This window comes from Rhyacophila brunnea, unplaced genomic scaffold (assembly GCF_057557595.1).
Source record: "Rhyacophila brunnea isolate RB1 unplaced genomic scaffold, BYU_Rbru_1.0 scaffold_20, whole genome shotgun sequence".
In the NCBI taxonomy this organism is placed as follows: Eukaryota; Metazoa; Arthropoda; class Insecta; order Trichoptera; family Rhyacophilidae; genus Rhyacophila; species Rhyacophila brunnea.
Window position 1 is genome coordinate 32,889,964 of NW_028232860.1, and position 27,288 is coordinate 32,917,251.

General features: G+C 32.6%; 1 protein-coding gene and 1 long non-coding RNA gene across 2 annotated transcripts in view; one reads left to right on the plus strand and one right to left on the minus strand.

The window, feature by feature from the left end:
* Positions 1-27,288, plus strand: part of LOC147071551 (transmembrane protease serine 9-like) — a 66,797-nt gene that overhangs the window by 16,334 nt on the left and 23,175 nt on the right. Inside the window, exons 2-5 of the mRNA XM_085947968.1 lie at positions 20,193-20,377; positions 21,690-21,909; positions 24,119-24,224; positions 27,078-27,268. Of these exons, the coding sequence (XP_085804094.1) occupies positions 20,193-20,377; positions 21,690-21,909; positions 24,119-24,224; positions 27,078-27,268 (702 nt within the window). The remainder of the gene's footprint in view (positions 1-20,192; positions 20,378-21,689; positions 21,910-24,118; positions 24,225-27,077; positions 27,269-27,288) is intronic.
* LOC147071552 (uncharacterized) lies at positions 7,025-8,775 on the minus strand. The gene is made up of 3 exons (XR_015070836.1): positions 8,690-8,775; positions 8,136-8,341; positions 7,025-7,711 (listed from the first exon to the last, which is right to left on the minus strand). It is a non-coding gene; the product is annotated as an uncharacterized LOC147071552 (long non-coding RNA).

Below are 27,288 nucleotides of genomic sequence, written 5' to 3' on the forward strand. Positions count from 1 at the left end.
TCAATAATTATCGATTTAATAATGTCTAACACTTTGTGGTATCAGGCTAAAAATATGATTACAGATGTTGCCAAGTTTTGTTAAGAGGAAAATCGACAAGGATCACCCTTATTTTTTCAAGACAGAGAGAATAATGTATCGCAAAAATATTTACAACTTTGCTTTACACACCTGTGACTTTACAAGCGGAAACGTTAACACTGGTTCATCGCGGGTGTTTGAAATTATAATAGTATGGAGTAATTAATAAATTTACTGTGCCCTTCGGCTTGAAGTACGAGTATGTACAGTTATTTTAAAATTTTATAGCTCATAATATTACACGAAACTTAAATCTTAATAAACATTTTAATAATAATTAGATCAAACATTTACCGCAATTTAGATCTCCATTTCCGAATTTATATTGAAGAGAAGCCTCTTGGGTGGTTGTGTTTGTGTGTTTTTCTTCATTGATAGTCTTGAGTAGGGAATCCAATCCCGAGCCAAAATCTTGATCCCGGGATTACGATTTAACAATCCCGGGATTGCTTTTTTTTCAAAAGTTATTATAAATTTTTTATATAACTACACAAATAACGTTGATAAAATCGGTCAAAAATAAATCTATCATAATTTATACTATTTAAGATATTTATTGTCAATATTGTGTTAGTTCAATCTATGTGTACTTGCTAGACCCAGGATTCGAACCTGGGACCCACGGCGTTATAGTCCAAGTGGCTGACTTTTTTCTCGTAAAAAACAAAATCTGTCAATACAAACCTCTACTTTGTGGAGGCCCATATGATCCTATTAGGTTCGGACATGGTCGAAAGAAGAAAATACGTAGGTTTAATGGAGTATATAATATTGTTATATAAATAATAATGTGAAAGTAAAACAGTTTTATTTATTCATGAAAAAATGATATATAGTATTTATATGTTATTAAAAGTATTTTTTCTGTTATATTTTCGTTTTTATTTTATTTTCCATGAAAATTGATAGAAAAAATCAGTCCCGAAAGTTTCGGGATTATGTTTACCAATCCCGGGATTCATAGGTATCGAAAATAGTTCAGGATTCCGGGATTGGAATCCATAGTCTTGAGCCTGTATAACCGAATCTTCTTGCTTTCGTCATATGAGACGATATAGGGGTCATTGTTCAGTGCGCGAAGCGTACATTTTAAGGTTGCTCCTTGCATTCCAACATTACGGATTTTCAATAGCTTCCATTCAAAATATTTGGCTTCCACTTATCCCAAAATCAAGGACGACTATATTTGGCCTTGTCCAAGACGCACCACTTCGATCTGTATGGACATAATGGAAGTGTTATTTTTAGTCTTCATGTGAAGTGTCTGTAAACCATGCTGGCATTTATGTTCCAGTGTAATTCTTTAGTATTTATTTGTTTATTGTAGGTAAAATAATATATTATTAAGGGGGAAGGTGTTCCATGTCAGCTATTTTCTGGTATTTTCAGAGGTTAAGCCTGAATAGTACGTAAGATTTGTAGAAAAACTATTTATATCATTATGAAGCTTATTCATCGTCAAATATTTATGTAAAACATTTGATAACTACATAAAGTATTTTTATGACGTAAAATAATATTCTTTGAAACCGTGAAACGTGATAATTGAGAACGAAGCCATATTTTTGTGACATTAATAGGCTGTGATGATGACAAATTTTTCCCTTAATTATTATCTCAAACGATTTATTATAGATAGTTGTAATGTTATAAAACATAATGTAGTAAAATATATTCAGTATAATTATAATATTTGCAGTTTCTATTGGTTCTAAATCTAATGGAAGCGAGTGGACATTTTGTTATTTAAATATGCTACAATTATAGACATACGAAATAATATAAAGCTACGTATCAGAAGGTTTATCATTAATCATTGAATAAATGATGAAATATCTTGTTAGTTATAAATTTGTAATACTAAATAGAGACCTTTTTAAAACAACTGTTTCCACGAAATATTCGACCATCTTGATATCCGCCAGACCCACCTGCGAATTGGTGTATGATGTATGGAATCTTTAGCTGGTATTATTTTAACTTTATATGACCAAAAAAATACGCCAACACACAAGTATTGTACAAAAATATGTTTATAAAAGTGAATGCTACAAATTGAACACAAAAATAGGCGAAACAAACACAAATTCGAACATATTATTCAAAAGGAAAACATATTTTGACATTTGAGGACAAAACAAAAAAAAATCTGAAGAAATTTGTATTTGCGTCAATTCTACGTTATGTCATACTAAATCATACATTATAATTTTTAACACTGTTGCAATCTATTTTGCCTAATATTGCAACATAGCAATCAGTTTTCTGTCCCTTTCTATAACTATCTCCCTCTACATTCAAAATAATTATGATTGTAGTAGGTATGTATTTTATAAATTGTGATAGATTTTATTTTATTTCAGTGACATATATCGGGTCGTCCAGTATTGCCATATCTACTAAAATATTATTGAATTGATATTTTAGTAAATAAGAGAATGAAGTTTTTCACCATTTGTATCTACTATTAGTTTTACTATTTTTATTTAATAAATAATACACATGAGGTTTTACGAATTTCACATTTGTTATTAAACATACTTACATAATTTAGAACACCCCAAACACATCGCGAAGTAAAAATATCTATATTTTTTACTTAGCCAAAATTATGAATCAACATAGGTTAGGTACCTACTGATGTTTATATTACAGAAAATTTAACTTTTACTAAATTATGAATTTGCGAGATTATAATAATACAGATGATTTTAAAGAATACTTTCATCAAATAACATAATAATGGATGCCTGTACTTACATAATATTTTCCAATGTAATTTTTTTTTTAAAAACTAACTTTAATTTCGAAAGTTTAGCCTGGCAATACTATGAACGTCATTTATTTCAGCGGGAATGCGAAATTTTCATCCTCGGTTTTTGACATAGGTACCTAACAATATTATCACAATTATTTATATCGATTGTACTTACAAAAAATGCCACGAACTCACTATCCGATGGCTGGAAGTTCCAAAAAAAGACGTAGGAGAAAAGATGGAAATATTAATACATTAAAAACACAAAGGTTTGAAATTATTATTTTATAATTTGACATAATTATACATAGTTGAAAAAACCACATTTCACAGAAAATTTTGGTTCACAATATTTATTTATCTTGCAAAAGGAAGTTTTGCGTATTACTTATTAATACACACAATTAAGTATAATGATCATTTGTACTTATATTATTTTTATATTATGTTTGTGCCATGTCTTATTCGAAATTAGTGTGTCTGTGACAAAAATTATAATCTGGTACAATAATTAATAGCAGCTATACATTTTGTTTTCTGTTAACTATCTACTAAACTAATATTTTTGAATGTATTATAGTATTGATATATTGCCGAAGACTATGCCTGAGCATGGAAATCCTCAAAGCATACTACCTGAACCAGAATTTCATCCCACATTTGAACACGAACACGAAGAATTTATTATAGAAAATGAAATTGAAGATTCAAGCCCTAAATTCCGTGTAGAAGGCCGTAGAATTATAGACTTTTCATATTTTTTCCAACAACTTCAATTAATTAGCCACCATGATTCTCCATTTAATTGTAATTTATCACATTTAGAACTTTTTGGGGAAAATCGGGATAACTTTAGTAGTACATTTTTTATTCAATGTAAACTTTGTGGTAAAAAATTAAAATTATATACCACTGAAATGAACAAAAACAAAATGAATCTGTGTGACGCATTTGTATCCAGTATAATCAGTATCGGCAGTGGATTTTCAAATCTGGAAGAAATGTGTTCAGCAATTGACGTACCATCGATTACAGCAAGAACATACAGAAAGAGTCAACAGAAGGTGTACGAGTGGTTTGAAGAAACCAAAAATAAGAGTATGGAAAACGCTGCGAAAGAAGAGCGACAACTTGCAATCGAAAATGGTGACGTCGATTCTTCTGGTATTCCCATGATATCAGTTGTTGCAGACGGCTGTTGGTCGAAACGTTCATACAGATGCAATTATTCCGCAGCATCTGGCGCTGCCACGATCATTGGTCAAAGAACCGGAAAGATTTTGTACATGTCAGTGAAAAATAAATATTGCGATTTGTGCGCCAAAGCTAAAAATAAAAATATCCCTGCTCAACAACATAAATGCTTTTTAAATTATACCGGTCCGTCAGGTGGAATGGAATCTACAGCAATATTAGAAGGCTTTAAAGAATCTATTAATACACATGGATTGATTTATTCAAAATTGATTGCTGATGGAGATTCCAGCACATACAAAAAAATTCTTGATTGTCACCCTTATCCGAATGTAACTGTCGAGAAAGTTGAATGTAAAAACCATTTAATTAGAAATTATTGTGGCAAAATAGAGGCATTAACCAAAGACACAAGATATCCCTTGAATGTAAGAAAAATCATTGCGTCAAGAAAAAGACGTCTGCGGAAAGCCGTCATAGGTGCAATCAAGTATAGAAAACTACAAGATAGTACTTTCGAAGAAAAGGTTATCGCTCTGAAAAAAGATTTATTTAATGGACCGCACCATGTTTTTGGAGACCATACTTCTTGTCTACCATATTTTTGTACAAATGAACCAAATACAGAGGACATGCTTGATGTAAATTATGTACCAGCATTAAAAGAATGCAGTCTATTTTCTCAATTAATGATATATAATTCTCGTTTGGTGCTAAATTCAAAAAGTTTAATTTATAATTTTTCTACTAATATTTCAGAATCTTTTAATAACATGATTGCAAAATTTGTAGGCGGCAAGAGAATTAACTACTCTCAAAGACAATCGTACATGGGACGATGTGCAGCGGCGGTAATCGCATTTAATACAAATAAGTTACATTGCACAATTCAAAAACAAGTTTATAAAAATAGCCCAAAAGCCTTCATAAATCGCTTAGAATCAAGAAGGTTGAAAATAAATAAAAAAAAAATAGGAAAATCTTGGCGAAAACCAATACATACTGTTCCTTTATCTAATCCAGATTATGGAGAGAGTTGCCAAAAACCTGATATGGACAAAAATCAATATCAATTGTTAAAAGAAACTTTTTTGAAAAAACTCAAACTGACAAACTATGAGAGGAGGGATATAGAAAGACGCACCGTATTACAATCTGAATGTGCAGAATGGCTAGAAAGGCGACGAAACCTTCTTACTGCCTCTGTTTTTGGTAAGGTGTGTAAGCGGCGAGAAAATACAAAATTTGGGCCTTTGGTAAAACGTTTATTATATAGCCAATCATTAGCCAACGTGAAAGCGGTAAAATATGGTAAAGAAAATGAATCAATAGCTTTACAACAGCTTAGTGTACAAGAACGGATTAAGATTGAGAGATGTGGATTGTTTATCGATGATGTGTATGATTTTATCGGTGCAACGCCAGATGGCATCAGCGATGATGATACAATTATTGAAATAAAATGTCCTTTCTCAGCTGCTGGAATAAGTGCAGATGAAGCTATTGTACAGAAAAAAATTAAATTTTGGAAAGTAGATAAAGACAGGAATATGGTAATAGATAAAAATCACGATTGGTACTTCCAGATTCAGGGGCAGCTTCATATTACTAAGAAAGATGTCTGTTTATTTGGAGTTTGGATGGGACATAATTTTCCTGTTAAAATAGAATTAATCAAAAAAGACGAGACATTTTGGATTGAAAAGATTGAAAAAAAGATATATCACTTTTATATGAATTGTCTACTGCCAGAAATAGTAGATCCCAGAACCAGTAGATCTATGAATATTAGAGAACCAGAAAGGCTGAATTTCTAAATTTTTATTTTAAATTTTATTATGCTTAATATATTTTCAACAAGTCTATATTACATCACTATTTTATAGTTCATCAAGATATATCTAATTTACTAATATAGTTTACTGTTACGAGACACCCAGAACGAGTGTAATTTTATGAAATTCAAAATAATATGTATACTTACATCTAAATAATGATACCTGATCTTGCTGGCGATTCCACTGCGCCATATTTTGTATAAGCATTCGTCTCTGCAGCCGTGAGTTTTGGTTCCGTGTAAAAAGTACATTTTGTTCTCAAGGTCAAAAACCAAATTGGTTGTGCCAATGGCTTATAACCATTCCTCATAAATGATTATAACTGATATCACCTCATGATCAGTGCCACGCACGAGTTAACTCGCGGGATCTTTTAAACGTCATAACTTCTGAATGAACTGTTTGTGTATATTTTCTTAACAATATTTATCATTTTAGTGTGAAAATATTCACGTTAAACATGTTGATTTGGTAAATTTTCACAAATATTTATCATTCTATTCTTATTTCATATTTTTTAAGGGATTCATTTTATTCCAAAAATAACTGACCTACAAGTACCCACCTGGTAAAAATTGAATTTGGATTGGATGGAATTTCCTAGTAGATGTTCCAACTAAACAACATGACGCTTTCTATATATTATTTACTGTTAGTTTTGAAATTATTGTATTTGAAATAAATAATGTATCAATAATACACATAGAAATCAATAGATATATAAAATAGATATCACAGTTTAAAAATCAGAAAGATCAATGCATATTACCATTGTTTATGTTACAATATAAAACAACATTTATCATTGAACGTAGGTACCAAGAAAAATAGACTTCATTAAAATGTGTCAATATAGTATATACCCGATATAATTATATAAATTATTATATTGTTAATTACTCTGTGGGGTCCATATATACTGCTTCAATTGTAATTTAATTTTACAGTATAATTATTTATGTTAAGTACTTGATTTACTTATTATATGTACAAATGTAATATACTTACCTACTTATTAGGATATATCTTGGTGAATTTTAAAATAAGAGGAAATTAAATGGAGGTCATCGTGTCTAACTAGATGTCTAACTAGACGTTGTTAAGTCTTATATAAATATTTATACATTATTAAATTGTTTTTCTGTTTTTTATTGATGTAAAGACATGGCATGTATTCAAAGTAATAACAAATTAGCTGTGTACTATTTATTTAACTTATATTAAAACCCCAAGATTGATTTCGTCTTACGACATATTTTATTCTTCTAAGTTTTACTATGACATTGTAATATGAACCATGGATATAGTATAGTACTTAAAAAAATCAAAACTGGTAATATATTATTTCAATATTTAATAGTCAATTTTCATTTGAAGTCAGCATTTAATTACTGGTATAACACATAATTATTAACTGATATCTACAACTTCAGATGGACAAATTAATTGATATATCATATTATCAGTTTTCATTTCCTTTCAACAATGTATTCATTCTAGCAGCTATTTTAAATATCTTACTAGTTTTTATGTCATGGCACCTTACAAAGGCTCCGAGCAACCGTATACTGAGCTTCGAGAACAGATGTTTACGACGGATACTGGGTGTGCGGTAATTTTAGAAGTAACGGGAGATAAAAGAACGCACCAAATAGCCTCGCATCACGTTGAGAGTGAATACGCAACTTTGTACCTGGCCCGGCCACGTGCTGCGAGTGCCTGAAGAGAATCCCAATCTGGTTTGCCTGTTCTTCAAGCCAACCGGATTCCGGCGTCCTGGATGGCCGCTAAATACTATCTATATAGCATATCTGGCGGAGTTACGGGCTGCTAGTATGACCTGGAACGATGCAAAAAAACTAGAGTGACAGAGATTCTTGGAGGCGCCGCATTGTATCCATATGCTGCAACTAAGATGCAGATATAGCCGAAGAGAAGAATTAATATACAGCATCTAGAAAACTTAAAGTCTTTGAAATGGTGTTAGAAAGACAATGTTTCTAATATCAAAGTGATATTGAGGATGAAAAAGAAAAGACTTGGAGAGTAAGCTCTACCAAATGACATACCTGATATGATACAAGTAACTGATATGCAAAATTATATTATATTTTAGAATATTATGAATCAATTTAGCAACTTTTATATCATTATCGATAATAAATTTAGTGCAAAAATGTAATTATAAAATTGTTTTATTTTTTAAATATGTATGCGAGATAGACATAGCTATAGGTTACAAACATTAGTCACTTTATATTTACCTTTTGTAATTGTACTATTAAATCTATAAAATGGGTATATATGCTTGATGGTCTACGTCATAAATAATATTATATGAATCACGCCATGTTCGGATCGTACGCCGAAAGTTGGATTTATTTCATTATTAATTAAAAGATTTATTTCATTCCATCTTATTCATATGAAACCGTCGACAAGCAAAGATCTCGGTAGACATTTTCTCCATCTGCAAAAAACATAACATATGAACTGTTAATAGTGTGATTTTTAATCTTTTATAGTGTGCGACTGTTTGAAGAATGGTAATTAAAACGGATTAGTGATAATACAAAGCATCAAAAAAGATTGATTAACTAAAATAAAGTAATCAGGTAGGTAACATGTTTAATAACAACTAGAACGCCTTAGATTATATCAAACAAATAAATATGAAATCACAGGCATTCTCGCAATAACCTCTAAACTAACCACGCAACTAATGTAGACTAAGAAAACAATAAATTAACACTTGAATAATATATGCAAAACACACAGAATACTACTACAGTAATAAATAACATAATATTGTACTTACAGATAGTGTTTCTTATTCCTGATATAAAACACAATTCCTTCGTTAGGTATCTTGCAATTTGCTATCAACATAATCTGACAGCAGAGAGTTTTTTCTATTAGTCTATGGCCAAAAATACGGATTTACTTGGCCGGCTAAAAAAAAGATTTTAATATAGCAAGAACATTTTGAATATGCGACAAATAAATAAAAGTATATATAATATAGTTGTTAAAAAAATCTGTGTACATTATAAAATATATTTAATATTATAAATACATATATTTTTTAAATTCATGTTATAATTTGTAAACGACGAAGCACGTCAGCTAATACGCATAGTAAATGTTTAAACTTTGGTAATCAAATTCGAATGTGACAGAAAGAGAAAGAAAAACTTTTTAATCATATTAGCATGCGTAAAAGAGATGTAACATAATATCACTTTCACTTTAAAAATCATACCTAGTATTCAATGTCATAGTTCAACTTTAAATGAAAAAACAGAAACTCTAGGTAAGCATGTGTGCCCTTAAGACAAGACTTATCAGGTTGATATACGGAGATGTAAAATTTCAATTGTCTTGTATATTTTTATTAGCTTATTTTTTTCAGCCTTTAGGCTTTTCCAATTTTTATCAATTTGATCTAGTTCTTTCCTTTTCGTATCTACATTTTTTTGTCAGACCTTTGCAGTGCGGGAAATGCCTTTTGTTCTGATATTGCTACTATATTTATATCATTTAAGATAATATTATATATTACTAGCTGACCCGGCAAACGTTGTTCTGCCATATAAATTATTTCTAGTGAATATTTTGGTTGTTAAATAAAAAAAAACGAATGTATCGTAAGTGTGTGGGGATAGGATATATGACAGAAAGAGGAATAGAGCGCTGTAGACGATGACCGCCGATAAAAACAAAAAAACATCAACCATTCATTTTCTTAATTCAAAATGAGTAATGATGTTCATAATGAATGAATTACCTGTGACAGGATCTCGTTGTTTAATGTTTATGCAATATCCGTCTTGTCCCTTCCAGAAAATTAGTGGATATTGGAGAGCGTCGTATGAACGGTGTGTGTCAGCGATGAACTCCAGATTATTGTTTCTTCTTCGAATCACGATTTCTCGCGTCGATGTGCGGTCGCCAACCATGATTCCAGCAATGTCGTCAACAACAGGCGCATTGAATCGACGCACGTGCTCTCCAGCTGGTGTTTTATCAGGATTGATGACAATAGCGTGATTATCACTTTGCAATTCGTGCATGTGTGCTTTGAAGAATTTCAATAATTCATTGTGCTCATTCAATAGGGCGTCCAGTTTGCTGACGATGCACCTGGAATTAGGCGAATTGAGGTTATTGTAGCCGCAACGTGCATCCACACGATTGATGTCCTCACCGTCCATGAAGTAGATTTGTAAAAATTTATGTGGTTCGTTTGGCATTGGCAGCAATGAGCCTACTTTGTGGTATACTTGGCCTTTGATTTTGAACGTAGAATGGAATTGTTAACCATTTGCCGCAGTATTGTGAACTATTTCTGTTGCTCCGAACGAAGTAATTTGGAAGTATGAATTGAATGTGCGAATGGACTTCAGGAACAGGTTTGAATCTGGAACCGTGCTGATGAGCAAGCCGTTCAATGGTTCTGGTGGTATCTCAATTTCTGGTAGTTGCACTTTTCCTGATGCGCAACACATCCCGGCTGACTCATGTTTGAATTTGAGAGCATGACAATGGGGACATTCTTTGTCCATAGCACCAATCAGCACTTTCGGATGACCGGAATATTCAATATCTGGCTCGTACTCGAATGCGAGACGAAGGAACGAAGCGGATGTAAGTGCTCGATGTACTTGTTGGCATTGTCGGTCATTTGCTCTGCATGTGTTAACTACGAACCGGCGCGCTTGACTCCGTTACAATTGTCGTTGTTGATTTCGTTCAACTCGTGCCTCTTGTGATTGAGATGCACGCAATTGCAATATGCTCACACGCAAGTTTTTGTTATCTTGTTGGATTTGTTCGTCTGTTCTTTCTGCTCTACTATTTCGCATGTTTGTTGTTTTATTCGTTCGACGGCCCAAATGGCCCCCCTTGCGTCTTGCTGGCATTGTGCACTGTAATACACGCACACAAAATAGATAAATTAAAATAAATCATAAAAAATTTTGCACGCACTGCGTTGTGATATGCCGAATGAAATGTCAAAATGACGCGACGTTTCTCTTGAATTCTTCTCGGACGTAGCGCCATCTGTCATTCAACAACATAAATAATTTTGTTCTGTTTGAAATACGAACGACGGTTAAATTTGTTCATACAAAAATAATAAAATCGCGATTAAAAATGGGAGGGTAAAGGTAGGAGGATGAAAATTTGGGATTATAGGTATTTTTTGATGCAAAATAATAAAAAAAATACAAAAAGAAATTTTCAAAAAAATAAAAGAAAAAATTTTCTGGATAGAGATACCCTAATCACCTAGCGGTATGAAATATACTTGTTGACCTATTCTCATACCTAAAAAATATACATAAAAAATTTCATAAAAATCGGTCGAGCCATTTCGGAGGAGTTCGACCACAAACATCGTGACACGAGATTTTTATATATATAGAGATGGAATCTTTTTTTTTATGTAGTTGGACTTTTAATCACACTGTTTATTATATATACTTATTCTATATTTACAGACTACTGAGTAAATCAAGAGTGTCTTGTTTATATGTTCGTTTACATTTTTTATTCGATTATAACTAAAAAACTGTTAGACCAAAATTGATAAAACGTTATTAGATAGAGTATATTCTTAATACAAATTTAATGCGTTCCTAACATGGGGTCCTCAATCCTCATACAACCTTATTTATATCTAAAAATACATCAAAATTACTATAGTATTATATATTTATCGATAATACTGCATTAGATAAAGTGGTCAGATATCAATGGCGGAGTGGTGCATCTATATCCAACTGTTATCTACACTATTGATTTGAAAAAAATAAATCGAATCGGTCTATTTCTTCATTCTGCATACCAAAATGATAGTATTTCATGTAGAAGTGGATTAACGGTATTTGTAAATAAACATTTAGTGTGACTCATCAAATATGTGGGTTAACCTAATTATTAGAATCATTATCAAAAACACATTTAAACAATTTATAATATCTTGCGGTATTTTTTAAATATTTATTTATAAACGGTGTATGCATCCGAAAAAGAAAATATATAAAACAAAACTGAGCACACAAAACAATGTTAATACTCGTACAATATTATGGACAGGTAAAATATAATGTAATATTTGAATTATTAAATTAGAAATAGAGAAGTACTGACAAATCAGCAACTAGTATTACATACAAAACAACAAAAAAAGTCAATTCACCACAGTGATTGCGTGCTTTAACATGTCAATAGAATAATTATTAAGTACTTATTTAAAACAGAACGAACCTTTGGTATTGAAGAATGAATTGAACGGTTAGTTTTGACGTGAAAACGGTCATAATTTTTCATCTGTCATGTGGGAACACGAAACTGAATCATGCTTAAATAGTTAGGCGCAATCGAATATTGCATTAATAATTTTACAAAATGCCATTTATGAGATACTTTGAATAAACTGTGGATAGATTAAGGCACTTCAGCTGAGGCACGGTCTAAAACAATCGTGATTACGTGACGCGCAGATTGTGCAAACGACGTGTGACGAAAAAAACATAATCTGTTATAAAAATTCAACATACGTCCATTTAATATTATGTTTATTGTTATTTAAGTAATAATAAAAATATATTCATTTATATGTTTTGTTTTTTGAGTAAATACGTAAAATTTTTTAGTCATTTTTACACGATTTAAGAATTAATTCTTCCGACGCCATCACAAAACAAATTGACGTGAAATTACGTCCCACCTATTGTTGAAAATTATTTGCCGTTTCACTGGAGTATGCTCTTAATTAATTACTGTAATGTAGAGAATAGATTCAGCTGGAATAAAGTTAATAAAACGTGGAAATTTACGTCAAAATGACATATTTAAATGGTTTGGATGTGAACTTTATAACACAGACCATTTATTCTAGATCGGTGGTGGCAAACCTATGGCACGCGTGTCATCAGTGTCACGCATTTGAAGAAAAAAAAAACTATAATTATAATAAATTACAGAACGGATTGTATAACATATAGCAGGAAGATACTCTTCAAGAATAAGTATTAAGTTTAATTTGAATATATAATTTCATAAGTTGGTCTTTAGATTTTATGCTTTACATGTAATATCATCGCACTAGCCTCATCAGGCGGCGCGGAATGCCGCGCCGCGAACCTCTAATTTTGATCGATTTACAACGCTTGAGACCACTGTAGAGATGTAGTGAGAATGCCTCATCTGATCGGAGCGATTCTGATGTCAATTTGTGCGTAAAGAACCAAAATAATTAATACATTGACAATATTTTTTATTTAAATCCACAAAAATGACTGCACCAAATAAGAAACAAAATTTGGTGAAGCTAATAGTAGTAATTCTGGCAGACAGTTTCAAAATTAGTGAGCCAAAATCTATGGTGTAATCGATAAAAATGATAAAGCTATTTGTTCTGTGAGCGGTATCTAGAACATCATCATTTTTAAATAGAGTTTTAACAAACTATTTTCTCCCATAACTACTCGGTATGTCAGACAATTAAAAAATAATACTTGGGAAATTTTGGCACGCGTATGTAAAAAGGTTTGCTAACCCTGTTCTAGATCAAGAATTTAGAGTCACGAATGATAATAAGTATGTTATTATTACATTGTATTACAGCTCACACAGAAAAAATGCTAGTTTTGCATATATATTTGTTTTACGGATAATATTGCAGATGTTTGTCAAATCTCAACACTCTGACCAGGGTAAATGTAGTAGCCAGTATTGTATTTTTGGATTATAAGTAGTAATTTAACATATCAACTTAACATAATATGTTTTTGTGTAGTGAACAAAACACTGCTTGTGTCATTAAAAAAAACTAGTTGTTTATTTTTTTCGACCATGTTCGATCCTAATAGGATCAAACGGGCTTCCACAGGGTGGAGATTTGTATTGACATATTTCGTTTTTACGAGAAATGGATGTCAGCCACTTGATCAACCTGTTAGGTCCATACTCTGACTTATAGACAAATTGAAAACAATATGTATACTTGTCAGACCCAGGATGCGAGGCCAACGCTTAAGCCGCGCGGTCATCATGGGTGTTGTACACTAGTTGTACCCTACAATAATTATTAGCCCTTATATTTTTTAAATGTTAAATCTATCTAAAATAAATCGAATCATCTGTTATTTGAATTTATATACAGTATTGTTGTTGCAAGCAAAATTGGCATTGAAACGGATTCGATGTAAACATTTATCGCTTCCGATTAATGCCAGGGCAAGGACAACTTGTCTGAGACTATACACACGCAGTGATTTCCAATCTTTTTTGGCCGCTCCATTGAAACATTTCAAAAACATCTTGGAAAGTCCATACTTAGCTGATGGATATTAAGATCAGATGGGTAAAATACAAAATATACTGTATAATATGTTGAGAGTTGTAGGTGTGTAATTAAAAGTATTTAATACAGCATTGGAGCGAAGAATGACAAAAGAAGTACTACGAAATATTCATGAGTGCAGTTTTAGTTATCATTCTTGTGCAAAGACATCTAGGTTACATGTTTCTACAAAAGTAATGGACAGTAATACGTAGGCAAAGTACCGATCTTAAGCAGACTCAAAATATCGACCATAAGGCCATCCGCTCACGTGAAACTCACTCAAAAAAGATGAGAGTGAAACTCCAGTATCTAGCTAATGTATTTCAATGGCGGCTCGCTGACGACAAGACTGGAATCTCTCAGTTTCAAATCGTCCTCGACTGAAACCGAAGAGACGCTAGACATGCTGGTCTCCCAGTCTCTCAGTTTCCAGTCACACATACAGTGGTGCCAATATCAGTAGATTAATAGTTAACAAATTAAAAGTTAAATATGGGCGAACCGATTTTAGGTTTAAGAATATGTGGCAGATGTTGAGAAATACCAGAATATTCCAGTTGCCAGAATATTTCACTATAGATATTACGGAAAAGGCTTAGAATGAGGTAGGAAAGACAATGGGTTTGACAGAGTTTGAGGTTATGAGATTATTAGGTTTCAGTAATGCCGTGTGCGAAGCATCAGTCACTGGCCAGTTTATGAGTTCCATCACTAACTAATTCGTCAGATTTTAGTTTCTGCGTGAGCGGATGGCCTTACTATTAAATTTTAGTGTCACACAAGAGACACAAGAATGAGGAAAGTTGGTTATCTAATGGGTGTGGCTGTAAGATGGTACAATTCTCAAGTGTGGAGAAATATGAAATAAACTTAAATATTTGTAGAAGAATTATATATCGACCGTGTTTAGGAAAAAGGGCGTAAACCTCACAGAACAAATTTCACAGGAGAGGCAAAAAACGTTTTTTGAATGAATTTGGTTCAAAATTTAAAAAAAAATAGACACAGACATTGAGTGCATGATGATTGATGATTTGGTGTAATATCTTTTCGATCTAATAATAATTAAAAAAGTAACTTCAGAAAAACCATTAAAATTGACAGTAAATGCTGTAATTAAATTAAAATTGAATTAGAGCTCAATTTAAACCTGAATTTATGTAACAATTCGGCATTTGCGGCTTACTTCCTTTTTACAGAACGTGTATTTAGTTGTATACATTAATATATAATAAAGCATTTTTCGAAAAATCGGCGGTTACGCCCTTTTTCCTAAACACAGTCGATATTATTTTCATGATCAATAGTTGATTATAACTAAAAATACAATCTTCGCGAAATGAAAAAAGTTTCAATTATAACTATTTATACTTTTATCAATATCGCAACATATATTCGACCAAGCTACACATTTAATATATTTCACTACAGGAACACGCCAAAGGTGGCTGCCGCCTGAGTGCCAACTCAAAATTGCTGCCCCCCCCCCCCACATGAAAACATTTTTTAAAATATGACAGAAGTCAAAGAAAAGTTGATACAATTATTTTATTGTCATCAAAATATTGTTACACCTTTTACATAATAATATAAAGTATATTAAATTGATATATTATGAATAAGTAGCAATGTAACATGGGAGCATTCATGAATGAATGTTTAATAAAGAGAGTTTATTTTATGAAATATAGGTATCTGTTAATTATATTATAATTAAAACTGTTTTGTTTGCCACGTCCCTGTTTTACTGCTTTATACCCCGTTTACACGCGCATGGATTTACTGTTGACAGTAAAGTAAGTATTATCGCGGACATACCAAGAAAATGTATGGGTAAACATGTATTATCCTGCAGTTGGCAAGTTTGCATGCACTAATCAAAAAAAGTTTGGAAGCTTCTGAATTTTCATGCGACAGTATGATTTGTTCGATTTGCGCCGGCGCAGTAGAATGATAGTGACGAACCTGCCGGAAAAAACGAACTACGAACGAATTTTCAGTTTGACCGATTTTCACTACCTGTAAAATAGTACGAAATAGTACCATCAAATGACAACATCGCGTCTCGCTCACTCTTTATGAATGAATTGGAGAGACAGTCATCACTTTTACATGTAAACAGTTATTGTCACGATTGTTTAAAATACTCACTATTGCTGCCAGTAAATCCATGTTTTTTCTTACATTATAAGCAAATATTTTTTTTTTAAAAAATCGCAACGTTTTATGAATTCTTGTGAAATCTTGGTTGGGAATCACTGACAGATTGACGCTCTAGGTACATTCTTGAAACCCGTCTTGAAGAGTAATTATGCAAACTGACTTCTTCAACTTCTTTGTTGGCTAAGTGTGTTAACTCACTTAATTGTTATGCAGTATACCTGTTTTACTGACTACTGTCCGTTCAGTTTTATTGTCAGCCATACGATACTTGGCATTAGGGTCTGCGGGACAGAAGTCTATGACGTTGTTTTCGTATTTAATTGACGGACGTCCCATAGAGATAGACAATGGAGAAGGATTTTTTTTAATGGAATACAACATAGTCAATATCATTTCCATAAAGTGGAACCTTTTTCACGAATACAAATTGTACTAACTATCACAATTACTGTTATTATTCTAGTCTGTAGCTTTAATAAAACATTTAAGTATTATAAACGAGCATAGTTTTTTATTGAAAATATTGGTACCTATATAATATACTAAAAGCTGAAAATAATGTTTACACAAGACGTGACCAATTTTAAATATATTTTAATGGAAAAATATTTTAACTATAACATACTGTCCAACAAGAAGATTTAGGCACAAGAAAAAACCCTGTTAGTTAGTTCACAGTTTTAACACGTAGCCAAGAAGTTCTTGTTGGACAGTACGTTGCACTGTTTTATTGTTTTGTTTCACTCTCATGAAATATTAATAGTAACTCACTCCATTAATAAAAAAAAGTTTCATTCATGTTTAATTTAATTGGTAACCAATGACAGTAACACTGGATTAATTCGTTTTGAAAAATTGTCAGTGAGTATCCAGTAGAGATAATGTATTTAAAAGTTTAAATAGCCGACATGACAAAATATACTATGTCATATTTCTTATGATTTTAATAATAAGTAGGGCTTCGCAAAAAATATTTTCAAAAAATCAGCATACGTATTTTAAACTAAAGACCTTAGGTCAACTTATCAAAACATAACAGATGATCGAGCGAGATTTCTGATAGAGGTGGGTTTGTATTTTAAAAAAATCGTTTAGCACGTGGAGACAATAATTTTGAGTATAATAATATTACATATCGTTATATTTTAGGTTGCTCTAGAAATATCACTTATAAATATAATTGGTTAACTATTTTTTTTATTCAAAGAATAATTCACATGATTTCAGAATGTATTATTTAACATACATAATTTTGAAAACACTTCTGAGAAAATATTTTATAACCAATAGGAAAAATATTTTTGAAAAAAAAGTAAGGATCGAACCTGCATCTCTCGGGTATCGCGCCCATGCACATAATCCACTATGCTAAAAGAGTCATACTTAATTACGACCAATTTTAACTATTGGCCTTTTAATACTCACTGAAGCGCTTCTCAAATTGAGCTACCATTTGGCGATCGGCTTTTGTATTTTAATTTAAAGTAGGTACTATTTTAATTACTAACCGACGTCACGGATTAGTCCAAGATTTTTTGTTGTAACTTACTTGAACTTGGATTTTAGCATAGTGGTCTATGCGCATGGGCGCGATACCCGAGAGATGCAGGTTCGATTCCTGCGGGGTAGGGTGTCTTACTTTTTTCAAAAAGATTTTTTCTATTTGTTATAAGTAACATATTTTCTCAGAAGTGTTTTCAAAATTACGTATGCTCGATTATGTATGGCGATCGACTTTTGTATTTTAAATTAAAGTAAGTATTACTTTAATTACTAACCGACGTCACGGATCACTCCAAGAGTTTTTGTTTGTGAGATGCACGTACGATTCCTGCGGGGTCTTAATTTTTTCAAAAAGAATTTTTTAAATTGGTTTTAATATATTTTCTCAGTGTTTTCAAAATTATGTATGCTAAACATTATTGGATTACAATAATTAAACACCAGTTTATTTATGGGTTAATAATAAAAATGGCGTATTCTCGCACGGTCCTTCTGGAGTGACGCTTTTTTTTAAGGTTATCTTTGTAGATACTTTATAGTAGCAACTTTGCGAGTTGCGTCTAGTCGGCTGATGCCTCTATCGATATATTTTGAATTAATGTCCCGAAAGGGAGAGAAATTTTGATTAAATAAAATAAAATTTCATTTATTTAGGTAAACCAATTATTAAGCCAGGCCATAATATCACAATAGTAACAATATTTTTCTTTCGACCATGTCCGATCCTAATATGATCATATGGGCCTCCACAGAGTAGAGGTTTGTGTTAACAGATTTTGTTTTTTTACGAGAAATGGATGTCAGCCCCTTGTAAAACCTATTAGGTCCATACCCTGACAGACACAAATTGAAAAACAATATGTGTACTTGCCAGACCCAGGATTCAAACCTGGGACCCACGGCGTTATAGTCCAACGCTTAAGCCGCGCGGCCACCGTGTGTGCATATAAGCACGACATAAAAGAAATGATACAAAAACCTGATACACATAATAAATATTAACTGATAAATATGATAAGATGCAAATTTCAGTTAATGTATTATTTTATGGAATATTATACTGTATATTATTCGATATAACTGTATATTATAGCGAATGAGGTTTTTCCTTATTGTTCGAAATAAAGATTTATTCAACAACATTTGAAATAATTTGTTTATGTCACGTCTACAAAAATAAAAACAAAGTATAATACCGCAAACTTTCCGGGAAAACCGGTTTTTGATAACGCTAGAGTCTTACAAAATAAACGTGAATATCTAACACGTCAAAATATTGTTATTAACTTTATTTATGTAGGTACTATGTGTTAATTTGCTATCTGTAATAATAATTATATGATAACCTCAGTAATACCAATTTATTTCACATATTTTAATATTTATGTACTTTACTTGAACCGACAACGTACACTATTATTGAACGTTTTAATCTGTTGATTTTTATCACGACCAAAGTAGACATTTAGTAGTCATAATGAAATCAATATAAGTAGTAGAAAATTAAAACTTTATCTCACTATAACGGCTAGTTGTAATTGATGGTGAGTAAACTAACCACCAGACGTTTTTACGCATCCCGTCTTACCTCCGGACGACCTCATGCTACTTCCATGACGTGTTGCATCTTCTTCTTACCTCAGCTTATTATTTTCACTATATCTTGACTATTCTATTTATAACCAGTCCACTTTCATGGTTATGCTACATGTCACACTGACTGGCCGTCATAGTGTGCGAGGGGTCTAAGGTTAAAATGGCAAGAAACCAAACCAAAAAGATATCAATTTATATTATGAATTCATTATGTGGATAGCTTGAAAAAACAACAAGACTATGATAACATGACTTTTGGCAATGGACAGTGCCGCCATTTTTAAAATTCAGACCCTTTGTAATATTTTGAAATATTTTTAAATACACATACAATGATAAAATAATAATAAATGCTCGCAGTAATGCTTGCTTCATCAGGGATTCGCTTGAATATAAAATGCACATATTGAGGATATGGTATCCCTAGCATTTTTTTTGTATTTATTATTAAAATGGCAATACGCTCTTCGTCGATCTAGAAGGTTTCATGTCATCCTGCCTCATTTTTTACTCCTTGGGTTTCACGAATTTTATCAGTTTTCCACTCACCAAGTGACATGTTCGGCCCATTATCATCAGCTTGGTAACATCCTCCCATCCCCTACTTCTGTTTGCTTCGTTATTCATTAGCTTCTTTTGTGGTCTTTATCGATTATGCCCAACATGCACATTTTGTTGCTAATATCATACATTGAAATTTCAGAAGGTAACTGGGATGAAGGCCAAGATGACACACCATGTAGGTCCCCACGCGGACAGCAAGGAAGGTGCGTGGCCCTAGGAGGTTGTCCAGCGCTGTACAACCTAATCATGCAGCGGCCCATCACTCCAGAAGCCACCACCCACTTAAGGAGGTCGCAGTGCGGATACGCAGGAAATCAACCAAAGGTAAATAATCTAAATATGATTGTAATGGAATATGATTATAATGAAAAATACAGATTCAATTCCTTTTCTCAGGCCCTGATGCATAGCATGTAAATTTTATGTAAATCTGACTAATTAATGCACAGAAAAAAAACGAAGGAAAGAGATATGTTCAAACAAATTGCTTCGAGTGTTGATATATTCCACTTGTGTGAGGTGAGTTTAGGTGGACGCTATTTTATAAGTTCTTAAAATAGGGTCTCCTTAGCAACCTCGATGTACTTCTTTGAACTTCTATAGATGTATTATTTGCACCTGTGGAATAATAGTGGCACAACTAGAAAAACTTGTTTTTGCAGGAGAGCAGTTTGAATATTTTATTTTGCTGTGTTAAATCAGTTTTTTTTTAATTACTTTATAATAGCGTGAAGTTGGCACACTTGAGTATGTCATTTTGAATGTTATCCGCAATAACAATGGCACAATGATCATTGTGCCACTATTTCTGCTTTAATTCAAGTAAAATGTTATAATATGATAATGACAAAAATGTTTTTAAGGCCATCATTATATTTTTAAGAATTATGCCGCTATTTGTGCGGTTAGAAATGATATCTTGGAAAATTTCTACATACTTGACTCAAAAATGACAAGTTTCCGTTTAAGGACCACTATATTCTCCGGGTGCGAATTATATTTTCACTGCTTTTGTAAGTTTATAGGTATTATGTTCTCTTTTTATATTTTAATTTTTATTGCTTTTATTACTTTTCTTCTTCTTTATAATAATGCTTCATGTCATGTCGTGAACGTCTTAAACTTATAATTTGTAATATCCACAATATGTTAAAAAACACACGGTAAAATTGAAAATTAAAGTAGGTGGTAAAATGAAAAAAAACATATATATATATATTCATAAAATGATGCGGGTTTTAAGAAAAATTAAACCCTGACGGCTAAAATTATTAAACATGGATACATGCTATGCCTACTGATTCTCTGAATACTGGTTGTCCAAATTCGAAAGAAAATAAAATAAATTGCGGGGCGCGGGTTTACATGTCATTCTCTAAGCGCCGTTGGCGGCCGATTGTAGTCTCTAGCGGCCGCGATACTTTTGTGACTTTATTTTTCGTTACGCCTGTGCGATTTTTTGTAACGAATCCGCCCAGGAAGTCAAGACAAAAGCATGCATCCATGCTAAAAATTGAATTGAATTGAATAAAACTCGTGACTAACATGGCAAGGTTGCTCGCCGCTATCAACATTGTTTGTAATTCAAATATGTTCAAAATGTTATTTAGTTAGTATTCTTATAAAATCTTTATAGGTTTGCTGTCCGCTCGATGGCTCAACTGGTTTGAACAGCGGCGGCGGTGGAGATGGGGGAACTCCTGCAGGGGCCGAGACCTCATCTAGGCCTGTAGCACCAAATCCTAATATTCCTGATACTACAATCTGTGGAGATGACTCCCAAAACAAGGTATATGGAGGAGAAGCCACAGACATCGGCGAGTTCCCTTGGATGGCGCTGTTGGAGTACACAAAACGTAGGTTTCATAATATTATTTTCCTTTCAATAATTCCATGTCAGGTCATTCCAAAATTGGTAATCAATGACGTGTTAAATGGTTCACAAGTAAAATATATTCCTTAAGGCGGCTCTCGTGGTGCAGTGCGTAAGGCGTTGGCCTTCCACACAAGAGTTCTGGGTTCGATTCATATGTTTTTTCTCAAAGCCTGGGTGTTTGTGATTATTCAAAATTACTAACAACCACCGTGTACGAAAAATCAAGGACATGGTTATTAATAATTCTAAAAAAAAAGGTTTTCCTATTATCTTATTTTTCTTCAATCAATGGCGTTTCTGAGCAAAAAAATCCTTTCATCAGTTTAAATTTTCGCTAATTTCCAATATGCGGGTGATACTATTTGTATTGCAATTACCAAAAATAAGATGTGCAATCTTCTTGAGCGGATTGAAAAAGCAAGCGCTGAATTCGGTCTTATTATCGGTGTCACTAACGAATTTGAGTTAATGATTGGCGATCGAAAATGACAAGCTTGTTCTCCTGGTAGACTAAACCAATAATTGGGACGTGTGACCAATTTCATTTACCTTGGCTCAAACCTTAATGGCTCTGGTAGCTGCGAGAAGGAAATTAGGCGAAGAAGTGAGATGCCCAAGCATGAAACGCTATGAATCGTTTTACCAAGACAATGTCACAAAACCACTAAAAAAGACTAATAATAATTTCAATCTTCCCATACGGTGTTGAAACTTGGACGTTCAGAGTCTTATTAAAAGAGAATCGACGCGTTCGAGATGTGATGCTGGTGGTGGATACTCCGCATGCTATGAATTGTCAGGCATACAACTGTCTCTGTACTGTAAGAGCTTGGTATGTTATAAGAAAATATCCAAGCAACCTGGAGAGAAGAGTAATTTCTAGTGGCATTTAAGGGAGGACCATGCGAGGGCGTGTGCTTTACAGATAGAGTGACTACGTCAAGAAAGCGACTGAATTAACAGTAACTGAAGAAAAGTTCAGTGCATGAATCGCTTGAGATGGAAGGACCATTATTGGCAACTCGTATGATTTCAGTGATCACCACCCTCAGTAATGAGACAAAGGATATGAAAGATATAAACTATTTTTTATTCAACGAATCACGAATTCACAAGGTTTAAGAACGTAACATAACGTAAGCTTTGGCTCCAACGACCGACGTCTTATTGGTAGGATGCAGGAATGATACAAAAATGCTAAGATAATTAAGTTTGGTGGCGCTTTTTGCAGTGGACTGTATAATTTGAAGGTGATGTAGATTCCGGATCTAGGGGTGAAGGCAATTTAACAGAATACCAGACACTGACCTTTATAATGATTTATGATGGTTCCGTGGTCTGGTTGAACTGTCACTCGCGCGGTATTGTTTGTTTGGGTTACCTGGTGCGCGGCACTTGACGATACACTGTTTATGGATGATATGTGAGTTGTATGATTGATGAGAATGCGACGTTCACTCAAACCGTAACAGACTTAGTGCAACGAAGGGCGAACAGATATGTTTTGAGTTAAATTTTGAGTCACGCTGTACGTAGAGAGCGAAGGTGAATTATAACAACTTGCCCATGTCCGCTTGCTGCAAATTATTTGAGCTAACTGAATGTCCTTCGAAATTATGGTCGATTCCTGACCAGTAATTGCTCACAACCTGGTATTATACTGCCCTTCTAAGGAAGAAGTCAGTAATTGACTCTCACACACTTTCGAGATAAATAACATAATGTGTTTTTTCTCAAACTTTATTACTGTGAATTAATAAAAAAACGGTAGTAATTTTTATTAGTTGGATGTTAAAATACAAACAAAGTAATAATAAACAGGCAGAAAAAAATGTATTATTTTAGAAGATATCTATTTTTTCAGTAAGGATTTTAACGGTATTTTAGTGACAATACTGATTTTAAAGTGAGCAGAATATATAGCTTTCAAAATTACCTAACGGATGGCATTCATAACTCAATTTCACAAATTTTGCGAGTTACTGCCTTCTTCCTTAGAAGGGCAGTATAACAATAATACATAAGGGGATTTGAGTAGAGGGGACTAATTAGAGACTAAGTAGATTTGAGTAGAGGGGACTATGAATGCGACCACAATTTGGCTCAACCAGAGTTAAAATTTCTATAACATGTTACTTTATTCTTTAACACATTTTTGTTGACTAATTATGAAATTCGGTTATTTTCAGCAAATGGCAAAGGATTCTACTGTGGAGGAGTGTTGATTTCTTCGCGATATGTCCTTACAGCAGCTCATTGCGTTCGTGGACCAGACATTCCCAGTGACTGGAGATTGTAAGAAATTTTAAAGTTTTATTAATATACACAAATCAATGTCATTTCCCATTTGGTTCAAGTGCCAGGAAGAATATTATTACTTTCATATGTTTTCAAAATTGGCATTGGAAATACAATTCTTCTTCTTCTTCCACGTCAATTCCTAAAGAAAATCAGCACGTTTTGTGGATATGGCACAATGCAGAAGGAGCACTGAATCCATTTCTGGCATGGATATCGTCAGAATAGATTTTACAGCAAACGCCACACTCGCAATCATTATCAGCAATCCTAGTTTGTACATTGCTCTTCCATGTAGGTACCTTTACCCTTTCCAGTCTTACTTTTTTTCTTAACCGAAGATATGACCTGATTTTCTGGTATCGGGGTCAAACATTTAGCACTGGAATCTTTGGCCATAACATTTTGCAGCATACTGACGACACTTTGAGTCTGATTTAATCAAACTCGTGGCTTCTGGAGGAACAAGAACATAAAAAATAATTAACAACAGGTAAGTTGGTGATAAAAAAATGGACCAGGGAACAAAAACACCAATTTTAAAAATACTCTCATTAACTCTACTATAAAGTGGTATACACAATGTGTCATTATTACCTTCTTAAGAGCGGACGTGCTCAGCGTGGGTGAAAATGGAGCTTTTTTTCTATTTTCAAACCATGATCCTGGACATACCTTAAACGTTGTAGATAATCTATTCATATAATTTTGAAGCCTTATTATCCTTTATATGTATTTTAAACATTTGATGACTGCATACAGCATTTTTATTACATAAAATAGTATTTTATTAAGCCTCTCGATCTAATGTTTTAGAATATAATCATATTTCAGTACATAAATCGCGACCCGAGAACTACAAGGTTCTAAGTGTCGATTTTTGGCCAAACTAAAGTAATAATGAGGCAGTCTTCCAAGTCATATTATCTACATACTATATCAATATGAGGTCAATATTTCTTATATTTTTTCATTAAACCCCAATACTACCGAGTTCTATGTGCACTTTACAATATATCTGTGGTACTACAGAGTTCTATCATAATCTAAAAAGATCCGTCGTTCTACAAAGTTCTATCTGCTTTGACATTTCGTGGTTGTGAATACATTTAAAGTTGATTAAATGGTGTAAATAGCAATATGAAGAGTAAAATCTTGTTGTTTTGTATTTTAAATTTATTATTAAGACTTAATGCAGTATATTAAACAATAAACCACGAGTATTTACATAAACTAGTATAGCTTCGAGATACATAACCTCAAAAAATATTTCGTGATATTTAATATCAACAGTAAATTGTGAACTCAGTAATAGATGAATAATAATATTATGAAACGTAAGTAGGGTTTAATTATATTATCGTTATTTTTTAAATTTTCGTTACAAACTACGTTATAGTTACATATCATATGTAATGTGTAAATATTGAGAGTATTTTAAAGCTATTTCATTCATTGATTTAATGTTTTAGGTTATAAGTCTTCCTGTAAGTGATATAAATGTTTGAGATGTTTCAAATCTCAGTAGATGAGATGAAGAAATGATTATGTTGTATTCTAAATCCCTATTCCTGAGAATTCCTACACTATAGAGATTTAGTGTATTAATAATTATACAATATCATTATGATGTTATGATGGAACTGAAAGATATGCCTCTTGCTGGTTTGAAGTTTATTCTAAAACTGAGGCAAATAATTTAATAGAAGAATTTTTTACACAACATTCCCTCAGCCATTAGTAACAACAATCTTGTATATACAATTACAATAAATGTATATGATGTAGATAAAGACAACAAGCTAAATGAAATTGAAAAATAAACATTGGGCTTGTTGCATCAACAATAGTTTTGTATTTTTATTAAATTATATTTTCAACATAATTTTCATTTTACATTTATATTAAACAAAAATTACAAAAAGATATTTAAGTTTTCCCGAATTTCAACAATTTTCATACATTTTCTCCGAAAAAAATATTATAATAGATAACTTTCAAGAATTTTATTTATTTTAACATGAAAAGTGAAACTATCTGTCCTGAATCACCAGGATTTCCATACAAATTTCAGTTAGAACCTTGTAGTAAAGGCGAGTTGTTTGAGTTTCAGGTGGACAAAGTTCTAACTGAATTTATGATATATAAAATTAACCATTAAAAACTAATTTTAAAGTAGTTTTATTGATAGTTACAACATTGCAGTACCATTATTGATATATTCAATCAAAAAAATAATTGAAAACATTCACAATTAACAAAATACAAGCGTTCAAAACTTCAACAGCCCATAACTTTTTTGCTGCAGTTGTTCACTTAGAACCCTGTAGTTCTCGGGTCGCGAAATGTGCAGTGGTGTTAAGATTTTTTACATTTATTAATTTTTAAACGCATTTATAAAACCATCAGTATAATTTATATCGACATTATTATAGTGAAATATTTACGATAAAAAATTATATTGATAATCTCTGTGATCTCAAATTTGTCAAGAATTAGGCATTTTATTATTCAAAAAATCGGCCAAAAAACCATAACTTTACCTTTATTTATGTCGTTTTTATAAGTGAATCACAGTAGGTGCACTCAAAACACGAACATAAAGTTTCTCTGTCAACTATGACTTTGCTGGCAATGTGAGAGTCGCTAGCAGAAACTTCTGGAAAGCCTCGGAATCTCTTTCGCACGTATGGCTACACGTTGGCTAAGTTATATCCAATAAATTCAATAGGTAACTGTATGAAACTCTTTCAATGTTTTGTCACCATATTGCCTATATCACAGATATTCCTCCCCTACCCTACTTCATTTACGATAAACTACATTATTTGATTATTATGTTTAATGTAGGACTGGAGTAAGATTAGGTGAATGGAACACGAAGACTGATCCCGACTGCGCTGATGATGGCGTCTGCTCCGATACTCCGATAGATGTGGAAGTTGAATCAACGGTTGTCCATAATCAGTATGCCCCGAGAAGCAAAAACCAGCATCACGATATTGCACTCATACGGTTAGCAAACCCGGTGCCAGTTACGGGTGAGTAATCAATAAAAAAC